At 36.9% G+C, this 12,127-nt stretch overlaps 1 protein-coding gene across 1 annotated transcript in view; it reads left to right on the top strand.

The window, feature by feature from the left end:
- The window catches only part of col7a1l (collagen type VII alpha 1-like), a 71,212-nt gene that overhangs the window by 42,428 nt on the left and 16,657 nt on the right, over positions 1–12,127 (top strand). The window contains exons 51-81 of the mRNA XM_074625463.1: positions 222–293; positions 430–465; positions 773–799; positions 1,010–1,048; positions 1,166–1,228; positions 2,091–2,135; positions 2,217–2,270; positions 2,401–2,433; positions 2,624–2,689; positions 2,846–2,890; positions 3,049–3,081; positions 3,164–3,190; positions 3,273–3,344; positions 3,559–3,621; positions 3,882–3,899; positions 3,987–4,022; positions 4,111–4,149; positions 4,234–4,269; positions 4,355–4,480; positions 4,809–4,901; positions 5,497–5,700; positions 5,864–5,971; positions 7,121–7,165; positions 7,582–7,650; positions 8,000–8,056; positions 8,168–8,212; positions 8,350–8,451; positions 9,855–9,908; positions 10,032–10,088; positions 11,295–11,348; positions 12,040–12,093. Coding sequence (XP_074481564.1) covers positions 222–293; positions 430–465; positions 773–799; positions 1,010–1,048; positions 1,166–1,228; positions 2,091–2,135; positions 2,217–2,270; positions 2,401–2,433; positions 2,624–2,689; positions 2,846–2,890; positions 3,049–3,081; positions 3,164–3,190; positions 3,273–3,344; positions 3,559–3,621; positions 3,882–3,899; positions 3,987–4,022; positions 4,111–4,149; positions 4,234–4,269; positions 4,355–4,480; positions 4,809–4,901; positions 5,497–5,700; positions 5,864–5,971; positions 7,121–7,165; positions 7,582–7,650; positions 8,000–8,056; positions 8,168–8,212; positions 8,350–8,451; positions 9,855–9,908; positions 10,032–10,088; positions 11,295–11,348; positions 12,040–12,093 — 1,872 coding nt within the window. The remainder of the gene's footprint in view (positions 1–221; positions 294–429; positions 466–772; positions 800–1,009; positions 1,049–1,165; positions 1,229–2,090; positions 2,136–2,216; positions 2,271–2,400; positions 2,434–2,623; positions 2,690–2,845; positions 2,891–3,048; positions 3,082–3,163; positions 3,191–3,272; positions 3,345–3,558; positions 3,622–3,881; positions 3,900–3,986; positions 4,023–4,110; positions 4,150–4,233; positions 4,270–4,354; positions 4,481–4,808; positions 4,902–5,496; positions 5,701–5,863; positions 5,972–7,120; positions 7,166–7,581; positions 7,651–7,999; positions 8,057–8,167; positions 8,213–8,349; positions 8,452–9,854; positions 9,909–10,031; positions 10,089–11,294; positions 11,349–12,039; positions 12,094–12,127) is intronic.

The raw sequence follows: 12,127 nt of genomic DNA, 5'->3' as shown, positions 1-12,127 counted from the left end.
AATAAATAAATACATACATAATTAAAAAAAAAAGGAAAATAATTAAATAAATACTGAATAATAAAATTTATATTTATATATCAATAACAAATAAATGATAAAAAAAATATTATAATAATAAATGAAAAAACTAATAATAATCATGTCAACTATAATAACGAAAATAATACTGTTACTTGTATAACTTCACCTACTTTAATTCCGTTGTTAATGTTGATCAGGGTCCACTGGGGTTAACAGGGCGACCAGGGGACCTAGGAGACAAAGGAGACACTGGGATGTCTGGTCTGTCTGTAAGTTCTTGAATTTTATTATAAAAAGACCCAAAAACGTTCTGTTTTTTTTTCTGTAGAGTGAATGTCACCATAAATAACTGGAATAATTCAGCGTATACTGCGACTAGATAACTTGTGATTTTTTTTTCTGAAGGGTACTGATGGAAAGAAAGGCGACAAAGGGGAGCAGGTATGTTTGTATTCAGCATCTCTCCCTCTCATTGATGAGCGTGTTTATTGTTTTGTTGTTTGACGCACTCTGATTATTCTTCTGTGTCGAACACCATCTTCACAACTTGCTATTCCTTTGTGACTTCACGATTTGTATTTCGATATCTTCACTAATTAAGCCTTTTGTGAGTGCTTCCCTTCAGTGCACATACTATTTTGCCTTTGTGTCTCAACTATGGATTGTGTTTAGCAGTGTGACATGTTAGATTATTAACAGTGTTTTCATTGTGTGTTCTTCTTTTGATCGCGCTGCCGTTGTCACAAAGGGAAAACCTGGACCTCCGGGAGGACAAGTAAACAAACCTCTATTATATTTTTTGACAGCATCTCATCAGTTCAGCCATGTTTGACAAGGGCACTCGTTGTAACGAAGCTTATAAAGAACAAAAGAAAAAAACACCACTCTCCCATAGGACCATGGGAAATTAATGTCTTTTCTCAATCTGCTGAAATTGTTCTTCGATTAGCAAGTTAACTTCTGATGTCTGATTTTCTCCAACCAGATTGTTGGAGACAACAACTTACTGACCAGAGCGATTAAGGTAACTTGAAGAATTGCATGCAACATGCTTTATTTGGGCTTATTTTTCATGAGAGAACTAAAGTTTTTCTTCTCTTCTTTCCTTTCCTTTCCTTTCCTTTCCTTTCCTTTCCTTCAGGGTGAATCAGGAGATCCTGGTCAGACTGGTTTGAGAGGGGAAACCGGTCTGCCTGGGCCAAGAGTGAGTATCTCACAAACATATATATATACTGCAACTTCAGCAACCATAGATAGCAGTACATTCCCTCAAAGTGTCACATAGAGCTGAAACAGTCAGTCCATTAACTGATTAGTCAATTGGCAGAAAATTAATCTGCAACCATTTGGACAATCAAATAATTGTTAAAGTCAGTTTTAAAGCAAAGAAATGCCAAATATTCTCTCTGGTTCCAGCCTCTCGATTGTGACGATTTGCTGTTTTTTCTGTTTAATTTATTACTTATTTGCATATTTGGGGATTTGGACTGTTGGTCAAATGAAATATGACGTTTGAAGACATTATCTAGAGCATTTTTTTTTAAATTTCATAGACTATACAATTAATTGTTTAATTGAAAAAAATATATTTAAAGAAAAGTATGTAGCATTTAGGAGGATCTATTAGCAGAAATGGAATATGATATTAAAATCTATGTTTTCATTAGAATCGTTTTTGTTACCGTAGAATGAGCCGTTTACATCTACAAAGGGAGCAGGTCCTATTCACAGTGCCGGCCGCCATGTTTCTACTGTGTCCCAGAACGGACAAACCAAACACTGGCTCTAGATGGGGCCATTCGTGTTTTCACATTTTTGTGTCGGCCACCGTAGTTCTCGCTTCAGTTGGTTGCAATCTACAACCTCACCGCTAGATGTCACCAAATCTTACACACTGCACCTTTAATCAAAAATGAAAATAATGGTTTATTGACAATATTAGCTCTAATTGAGTTACTTTTTAAGTTATAGTTGGTATTTGTTGCATTTGTAGGAGACAATAATAATTAAGCTTTCTTGAATCTCTTGAATCATCCCAATATGTTAATATTTGTCTCCCTCCACAGGGTCCGGAGGGGAAACCTGGACTACCAGGACCAGGCCCATCTCTGGTACATGTATACATCATTTTAAATTACATTTATTGTGGTACTGTTCGTATGTGTTGATATATGAAACCGTTTGCTTTGCAGGGCGGTTTTGGAAGAGATGGACTTGATGGTTTACCAGGGAAACCAGGATCGAAGGTTATACAAACTTGTGCACACAGTTTTACTTGTATTATTAACATCTTGTGTGGATCCATGTGAATTGCGTTGAGCTTTTGGGCGTTTACAGTATGAGCTTCACTCACAAGATGTTTCATCATAACTGCAGGGTGACCAGGGACAAAAAGGAGAGGCCAGTCTGGTGAGTGCATCAAAGTTTTTTTTACTGTTCATACATGGTTAAAGAATAATGATTTGCTTAAATATCAGAAATAGAGAAGCTTAGACGGATGTGTGTAGACATGTCATTTGTAAGTGCACTTAATACAATTTAATACTGTCAATGGTTCATTAAATAAAAAGCTTGTTTTTGTATGTGTGCATGTGAGCAGAGGGGAGACAAAGGAGACCAGGGACGGGTTGGGATTGCAGGAATGCCTGGTTTACCGGGAACTCCAGTGAGTATCACTCTGAATCATTAAACATCCATCCTTTATATGTTTTTAATGGTGACATTAAAGCCAATACAACATACTATGTTGTTGTTCCAGCTGTGTAATTAGCATGAGCCTTCAGAGAGAGATTGTGGTTGTTTTATTTCTTCTGCTCTTCAGGGGAGATCTGGCATTGACGGGAAACGGGGCCTGCCTGGAAAAGATGTGAGTAACAATTACAGCACCGTGCTGCTGTGTGATACCCTCTGGATTATGCTTAACACCTGTGCTATTGTGATTGTTTGAAATCGTTCAGATTTTCCGAAAAGTGTCACTATTGTTAGGTGAAGTATTAAAGTTGAAAATTTATTTTCTTCTCACAGGGAGAACGAGCACCAAAGGGAGATGACAAAAAGGTCCTTTGAATTTATCGCAACCAACTAAAACATTTATGAAGCTATTTTTTTAATACACTTGTTAACTTTCCTCTCATTCCAGGGGGACAAAGGAGACGCAGGTGCAAATGTAAGCGGTTTTGAGATAAAACAAATTTATGTTTGAGAGAAAACTGAGCAACCAACTACAGAGTGTTTTTCTCCCTTCACAGGGTAAAGACGGTAGTCAGGGGGAACCAGGACCTCCAGGTTTGCCTGGTAGGCATGTGCTTGTCACATCAGAGGTAAAAACAAAATACCACCTGCATTGTCAATGATTTATAAAACTTATTTCAAACCTCTTTCAAAGGCAGTAGATTAAATTCAGGATTGTATCCATTATCATTGTCACCTTGGCTCATTTGTGTTTGTTGGTGATTTAGAAAACCATAAAGCAGGTGCACCTAGACCTGCCTGGCAGCTTTAACTTTACTGATCTTTACATGCATCCATTCTCAGGGTGCCACCATTGACGAAACCCGAGAAGCATTTCCAATCCCGATGGGTCCTCCAGGAATTACTGTGAGTTTGATGCTTAACACGGAACACATTTCTGGATATTTATAGCTCGTGAATAATGCCGCATTAATTCAGCTGTTGCATGGGCATAATTCACATTTTGCCTGCCATCTGAGTCATCATTCAGCAATGACTTTTGTGCTTTTATTGTGGGTTGCAATGAGTCGTGCCATTATCTGGAGAACAGATATGGAGCGCTTGTTGTCATGCATTTGCAGATGCATGTTCCAACGTCTTGCTCTCCTCTGTTTCTGTGTGTTTAGGGCTCACCGGGAATGAAGGTAAGATGTTAATGGGGTTCATACTGAAACTGAGTCATAAGAAAACAGAAATGTTGGCTCTGTTGCTCATTTGTCTTTTTTTTAAAGGGCGATAAAGGAGAAGGAGGCCCGAAAGGAGACACGGTAGTGTTTCATTGTTATCCCACAGAAACATGTATATATACTGTATATGTAAATTACATTTTTTTCATTGGCTTTAATGTCTCCGTAGGGTGATGCTGGAGCTCCTGGAAAATCTATTGAGATGAAGGTGAACACAGGATGTAGTAATTCCTCTCCTGGGATACATGTTCTCGTTTTGCACTTTGAACAATATGTGTTTCCTCCTCTTTAGGACATTGAGGTGATGTTTGAAGACTACGGTATAAGGGTGAGCTCCGAGCACGACATTTTGAGGTTGATAGAATTTGTAACAGAATCCCAGTTTGACCTTCTCATTGTAAACTTTTCCTCAGCTGCCTCTGCTGAAGGCTTTGATTGACAGGCTGCTGCAGGATGGAATAGAGGAACTGCTCCGTGTGCTCGGCACCTCCAAGACAACAAAAGAAACTCACACCTCCAACGTCATCCCCGAGTACACAGTACGTAAACTCTAGGGAAGAAGTGTGTGAGAGTTCTTTAAAAAGTGTCATGCTATCTTGTGGTTTATTATGCCTCATGCGATTATAAGACACTTTTGCAAAACATCAATATTTGCAGAACAATAGTAAACAGATGCTAGCTCTGCTGGTTGCAAATCAATAATACATTTCATGGTATCTTTTTCAAGCAACCATTTCAAGCAACTTGTATCCATCAACCCACTAGTATCATTTTATGTCATTAAACAGAAGATCACAAAACTTCCCAAACAACAGTACAACAGTAACAACAAAATTACACTTGTTTTATATTTGTGTGTCTCAACAGAATTCATTGAAGTTTGACCTCACCAGCCAGCCGCTGAAAGACACCATCGAGGACCCTGATTTAGATGGACAGCTTCCAGGGTCTTTGATAGTTGTAAGTAACGGCAAAATCTCCATCTTGAGACTTTAAATCTTGAACAACCTTTAGAAATCATTCTGTAGGATCAAATTATTAAACCTGTCTCCAAGATAAATCAACTTGTGTCCAAGGTTTTTGAATCAAGAGCACATTTGTGAGGCTAATTTTGATACTAGTTCAGTAATGTGCTGACCCGTGTCTTGATTCAAGAATACTGATAATGACAGAAAATGTCACTAAGTATGTTTTCTTTAGTGTATAATCACCTGAAAATAAGAATGGTTGTGTTTTTGTTACCTTACGTCTTCACGGAGTCGTCCCCCATGTTTCTACAGTAGCCCAGAACGGAAAAATCAAGCACTGGCTTTAGATATGGCCTTTCGTGTTTTTGCTTCGGCCACAATAGTTCTCCTACACGCTTTGCACACGTTTCAATTGGTTGCAATCTGCAACTTCACCACTAGATGCCAACAGATCCTACACACTGCACCTTTAAGAAAAGTCCTAAAGGCTCATTTTGGGTGTAAATACACATACCTCAGGTAGATGCTACTAGTCCAAAATATTCTCTCACTTCCACTAATTCATCTGTCTGTCATTTGGTGTGAAGGACCCTTTAAATGAAACCGCAGAGGGTCAGACTCTATGGACCGTCACCACACTGAACGGAGAACCAGAGCTCGACAAGAATGACAACAAGTTGATGGGCTCCAGAGGGCAGGAAATGGTAGATGGGGACGGTGACGGGGTATCTTCACTCAAAATTAATCTGACTTTGGTCAATTCTACTTTCAATTACACTACGACCCAGGAGGTAAGGACATTTTACAATAAAGTATGCCAACTTTAAATGTAGGATTTTACTAAGCTGTTGAAAACACAAAGTATTGAAAATCTGATCAAGTGTCAGACACAGTTTGTGTTTGCGTAGCATTTATGTTCTGCTGATTACAAAACAATGAAAATGTGCGTGTCAGACGGTTTCAGGGTTCCCAGAAACTGTGGCGGAGACTGTTCTCCTCACTCAGGAAGACTCCCTGAAGAAGAACTCGGGAAACAAGAAAAAGAACAGGGAACGTGGAAAGGTAAAGCTGCCATGGACATCTTGTTGATAACTGGGTTTGATATCGACTGATCAAAAACATGCACGAGTGTTGTTTCATTTATTATATTCAACATAAAATAACAAGTTGTAATTGTGTTGTTTCTTGGTTGATAACTTAAATGTATATTATTAAAGGAGCATACTAGTGTTGCATGTTTTATTTCACCCTACCAAGTATTTACTGATTTCAGTTAATGCCAGTAAAGTATGAAAATCAACTGACAGAGTATACTTCAACAATCTCATAAAACATTTAAAAAAACAAATAAATACTGTCATGACCTAAAATCAGTGGCTGCCTGGAAGGAAGGACATCAATCCAGGCAAGGCAATGTTATTTATACAGCACATTTCATTATGGTAAACTAAATGTGCTTGACATTAAAGTGCATACAACAACAGGTGAATATATTAAAATTTAATGAGAGAATATAATCAATTAATGTAATGCCTTCAGGTTAATTTGATTTGTAATAAATGGACTAAAACATGCAAAACTGCCGGTGTGGTCCTATATAAATAGGTCTAAACCATTTCATAACTTTAACAGTAAAGGCTCCTAAACATCTTAATATGTATGGAGGAAGGAACCTGCCAAAATAAAAAATAAATGAATATATGACTCGATTAATGAATAAATATATAATTTAATGTAGCAAAAATAATATTAGAAATAAATGATAAAATTTGACATAAATTGATATTCCTGTTTTTATTTATTTATTTATCTTTGTATTAATTTCCTTATTTATTTACTCCTCTGTTTAATTTTCCCTTTTATTTATTTATGTATTTATTTGTATTAATCTTTTGATTTATTTATGTATTTTTGCATTTATTTTTTATGTATTTATTTTATATTTTATATATATGTCACAGCTTATCAATTTTTAAAAAGAATTGACATATTTATTTATTTATTCATTTATTTTTTATTTTGGCAGTCTCCATCTTCCATAAAATGTAAAGGTGGTGCATTCATTTTTGATATTCATTAACTACTTATTCCTCTCTTAAATATCTCCCTCAACTTACAGTATCAACCTCGTAGTTTCAAACTTGATCATCAACATCTGAAGCATGAGAAATCTTTATTTTTTTTCTCTCTGACTGTGAACTTCTTAACCAGGGCAAAGGAAATAAAGGACGGCATAAGAGGCAGAGACAACGCCTGGTAAATGTCCTTGAAGGGGTCCAAACTAAACCTGAAAACTTCAACTTTTGTCCCAACTAAACAAAATATAAACCAACTAACACAGCCTTCTCGCACTGCAAGATTTAAACTCTAACCTGACATTAACATGTGTAGAAATAACAGCTTTAGTACTAAAACGTAATAAAAATAAGCATAATAAACTAACAATTTGTAAATATAACAGAATTAACCGGTTATTGTAAACATGGTGTGGCTAGTAAAACTAAAAGCATGCATTTGTCTCAACGTCCATGTGCTTCTCATTACATTGATAACAGACTTGACTATTTGTAATCGCTTGGCATTGTCGTCTTCCAGCCATTGACACGAATGATAAATCATGATGCGTAACAGTATTTTCCTGTAATTATTGTCACGTCTCCTTTTATCTAAAGACAAGTGATGAGGACGAGCAAGAAGAAGAAGAGTTTTATAATGGCGAAGAGTACAGTTATGAATACGAGGTAGGCAGCTGCTGCGAAGCATGACTAATTCATGAACTGTGGGAAACATGAGTTTAAAGTGATGATTGATGACGTGGGGTTGTTACTGATTGGGAGCGTTGTCGTGGTGGGTGGCTTCTTGCTAACAGACCTGTCAAGCTCATAATCAGATCTTGGTTTTTTTTTTTTATTATCTGTGCCCACACTAAACACTAGAGAGAGTTGATTAATGACACACCCACTACCTGAATTAACCATTAAGGATAAATTAGTTTGTCATTACCGCTGCTCTGCACATCATCCACTGGAGTGTCTGTAGGTTGTGAGCGTTTAAAAGTTATAATGAGATGATTTTCTTTTTTCTATACAGGAAGAACTTTCAACAGATGAACCTTTGGCCTCCCAGGAGAGGGAAAACAACACACAGGTACATTAGCTTCAAACAGCGTGTTCTCATCTATTTCAGCTGGATTGGGTAAAAATGTCATGATTCATTTTTAATGTAAAATATGTTCCATGTTTTTTTTATCATATGCAGCTAGAAGTCCAAACAGAGGAAATTCCCCATCAAGTGGATACAAAGGTGGAGGATTAATAACTCTGTCACAAAGTCGTTCACTGTTGCGAGGCTGCACTCTGATGGAAAGGAAGCAGAGACAGCTGAGCTCAGTTATGCAGAATAATAACATATTTATACTGGGTTTTTTTGTATCTTTCTAGGAGGAACAATTACCCACACACAGTCCAGCCCAGTTAGAAACATTGACAGGAACCTCCAGTCATCCTCTGACATCCTCCATAGACAGACAAATAGATGCACAGGTGAAACTACACTCAATGTATGACGTATTACTGAAACGTAGAAATTGTTCTTTACATTTATACATTATTTCTTACATGTTTTATACATACATTAAACACAACTAAAAAACAACAAAACCCCTCATCCCAGTACACCCACTGACATACAGGGAATAACGAATACTTGTCCATGCATGCCAAGAAATTTCCATTGTCCATCGCCATAGAGGAAAAGTCAATACAGGCTGAACTTGTTTGTACACTGACGCAGTCCGGGGATGAGTATGATTTAGAAAAGGTAACTTCAAAGTAATGTAAATTTTCTAATCGCAGTATTTGTAAGAATCGCAATATTTGTTAAATTTGTTAATTTGTTAAATATAATTTTTAATTAAATATTGTCGTGCTGCAGCGATGTCCTGGGCTACACATCATATTCTACAGGCTTAATGATAATATCGCAATTGAAGTATCAGTCAAAATAAACACAATTAGATATTTTTTCAAAATTGTGCAACCCTATACTTCAAATTTCAAACTCTACATAAAGCCAAACTCAGGGGCACTTAAATCATCGTACACTAACTCGGGGCTGAGTCCATTTCCTTTCATGTTATAATATAATCATATATAATCAATAATAGGACCCCAGATCCTGTGAGTCAGACGAGGAGTATCTCCTCTAAATAAAGACAGGAAACCACATCATTGAGCTACTTCTTAAAACAAGGAGCAAAGGTTGATTTCCATTCTGCCATAATAACTCTTTTTGCTATAACCATACATAACATTAAAGCCTGTTGGGTCTCTTTTTTTATTATTTTGAATTTATTTAACCAGAAAAAGCCTCATTGAGATTAAAAATCTCCTTTTCAAGAGAGCACATTAAACAAAGTTTCAGACACACAACAAGTAACAGTTACAGACAATAACATTTCCGGTCACGGCATGAAATACAAAAATAAGACTCAAAGCATCTACAGCCTTCAATCTATTTTTTAAAACACTTAAAGAGACCAGCGCCTCTAGACCCAAATCATCAAGCAAGCAGTAAGTTCCAAGCAGCAGGAGCAGCATATGTAAACGCCCTTTTACCCATTTCAAGACGGACGTTTGAGACAGATAGCAAAAGTAAGTAATACATTTACGTAGATATGGAGGAAGAATTGCCTTATAAATAAGGACATGCCAGTGATTAAGTCTACGGATGGACTATGCAGGCCAACTAGCATGCAGGGAGCAAGGGTGAGTGATGGGTTCATTACATTTTTAGGAGATGATTATGTCACATATAATCACCAAAATGAAGAAATTTAGTTTATTAACAGCAGTCAGTCTGCAGTTATTTCTGCATAGATGAATGGGTTGAATTCATATATATATCGTCTCAATAACCCTCCCCTTTTGTTTTTCTATTCCCCTAGGTTGTCATGACAACCACAGAGCCACTATCTCAACCCGTGGCTGATACAGAAAAGGTAATGGGGGGCAGCTGGCCTTGTCGCCGTCACATATAGATTTATTAATCAACGTGAAGCTTCAGACTTTGAAGCGGCATTTTCACTGTCACACTCTTATCTATCCTTTATTGTTATGAGCAGGATGAAGTGTCGCTTCCTGCCCCTCCCATCTCAACAACAACAGAAGAACCAGACAAGGTAGAGAGAGCTCTGATTTGATTTGAAAGGCCTTGAATCTTAACTGAATGTTTCTGAAAACCCTTGCATGCCGTGGAATGCAAATCTCTTTTTATTTACACTTTAACACAAGACGCCTGAAAGTGATGGACAAGTGCTTGAACAAAATGAAGGCTGGGCTTCACTTTCTCCCTCTCATAATGAATACTATTCCATATAAAAAACTAATAAGCACTTGGCATCATATTTCAAGATCTTTTCTTCTTTCTACTTACTATGAAACTTTCACCAGTGCAAAAAAGGTTTGTATAAGGCTAATGTGGAATGGAAATACACCATCATATTATACCAAAGCATGAGACAGGACAGTATTTCCAAGCAGCATGCGTTTAGCCTGGTTTCTCTAAAGCTTGCCTGAATGGGAATGAGCAGAAATAGCAACCTATAGTCCGTCTCTTCGGGAATGATTTACTGGCAAAGAAACAACTCCAGAGAGTTACTTTTAATACTTTCTCTCTCTCATTTTTTTTAAACAGGATGTCTCTTAAGTCCCAAGAGACTGTGACTATAGGGTGTTAAGCATTCATAAGAAAGCACACACTACGTGGAGCGTGTGAATAAACTGTGAACCCTGAACCTGACCAGCGTTTCATGAGGAAGGACTTCTCTCCACACAGAGACGATGTCGCTCGCCCAAACCTATGGCCATACCAAAGCTTTTGTTTTGAGTGGAGCTCTATAGAAAATCAGGCTTCGCTGTTGAAATATCAGAAATGTTTCCTCGTGTCCAGGTTATTTTCATTCTTCACTTTGTTCAGTGTAAACGCCAGTGTAGCCTTTACCTTGTCTACAACTCCTAATTTATTTATTAAAACAAATATTTCTCTGTAACAAATATCAGATATTTATTGAAACATGGAAAATATGTTGTGGTTTTACTTCACCAAACACCAATGATATTATTCAGAATGTAGTGGTACTATAAGCATATCCGTAGCCAGGTCAAACACTCTTTTCACTGGTGAAATGTTTCTCTGTTATTACTGTTTAACCTCTCTGTGCATGTATCCTTCAGTAAAAAATGTTGAAATAACTTTCTAAGCAAGTCTGTGTCTTCCTTTCTTACATTTGAACCACATCAAAGTGCATATTACTGCAGCTGTTTGATAAGAAGCATCACAATTATTGCGCTAAACTTGCTTATGAGAAGTTTTGGGGGCTTTACAGGTGCTGCGATCCCAAATCAGGGTGAAGAAAAGCGCCCCCTGGCCTGACTCCATGGTGAGTGTCACCTGGTTTTGTAGAAGATTATGGGCCTCATGCAGCATCATTAAGGGCAGGTATTAGCATATGTGACACCCCCTAAACACTATATATATAGGCAGGTGTTGTGCCGTGTGTAAATACTCTGGCACATGCCAAAGAATTGGAGAGGTGTCACAAAAATGCTGTAAAAATAAGAAGATTAGATTAGATGAATAGATTTACAGGAAATTTGAAAAGCATCGAAAAGCCGTATGTAAGCCACGCAATATCATCCAAGGGTTTTTATAGTTTTAATTGGGATCAATGGACCAATAGTATATCTTTAGCCCACAAAATGTAGTAGTCCAACCGTTAAAATGACTGTAAAACATATAATAATCTAAATTTGATTATATCATATTCATGTTTTTTTTATTTTTCTTCAAATTTAAAAAGTATGTTTCCTTGTGTTGGACAAACAATTTGTGGACTGTGAAAACAAGATGTTTTTTTCTTATCTAGGTAAGAGTGCTCTCATAAAAATGTCTCTCACTTAAGAGAAAACAAAAGAAAACATTGTTGAATCCCAGAAATCTATATGTACTAACACAATAAGAACAAATCGTGGATATAAACAAAAATAAGATATTTTTTTTGTATATCGCTTCCTGCATGAGGACCACTGATAATAATAAAAATGGCAGTAGTAACTATTTTTATATTTTAGGTGTTCATGCCAGGTGCTCCAGGTGGAAGAAGTCGTTTCAAGGAGGCACAAAAAGTATATTTTCCTAGATATTTCCATTCTTTAAAAA

This window comes from Sebastes fasciatus, chromosome 23, assembly GCF_043250625.1.
Source record: "Sebastes fasciatus isolate fSebFas1 chromosome 23, fSebFas1.pri, whole genome shotgun sequence".
Taxonomy (NCBI): domain Eukaryota; kingdom Metazoa; phylum Chordata; class Actinopteri; order Perciformes; family Sebastidae; genus Sebastes; species Sebastes fasciatus.
Note: the sequence above shows the minus strand (reverse complement) of the source record. Positions and strands in the feature narration are given on the sequence as shown.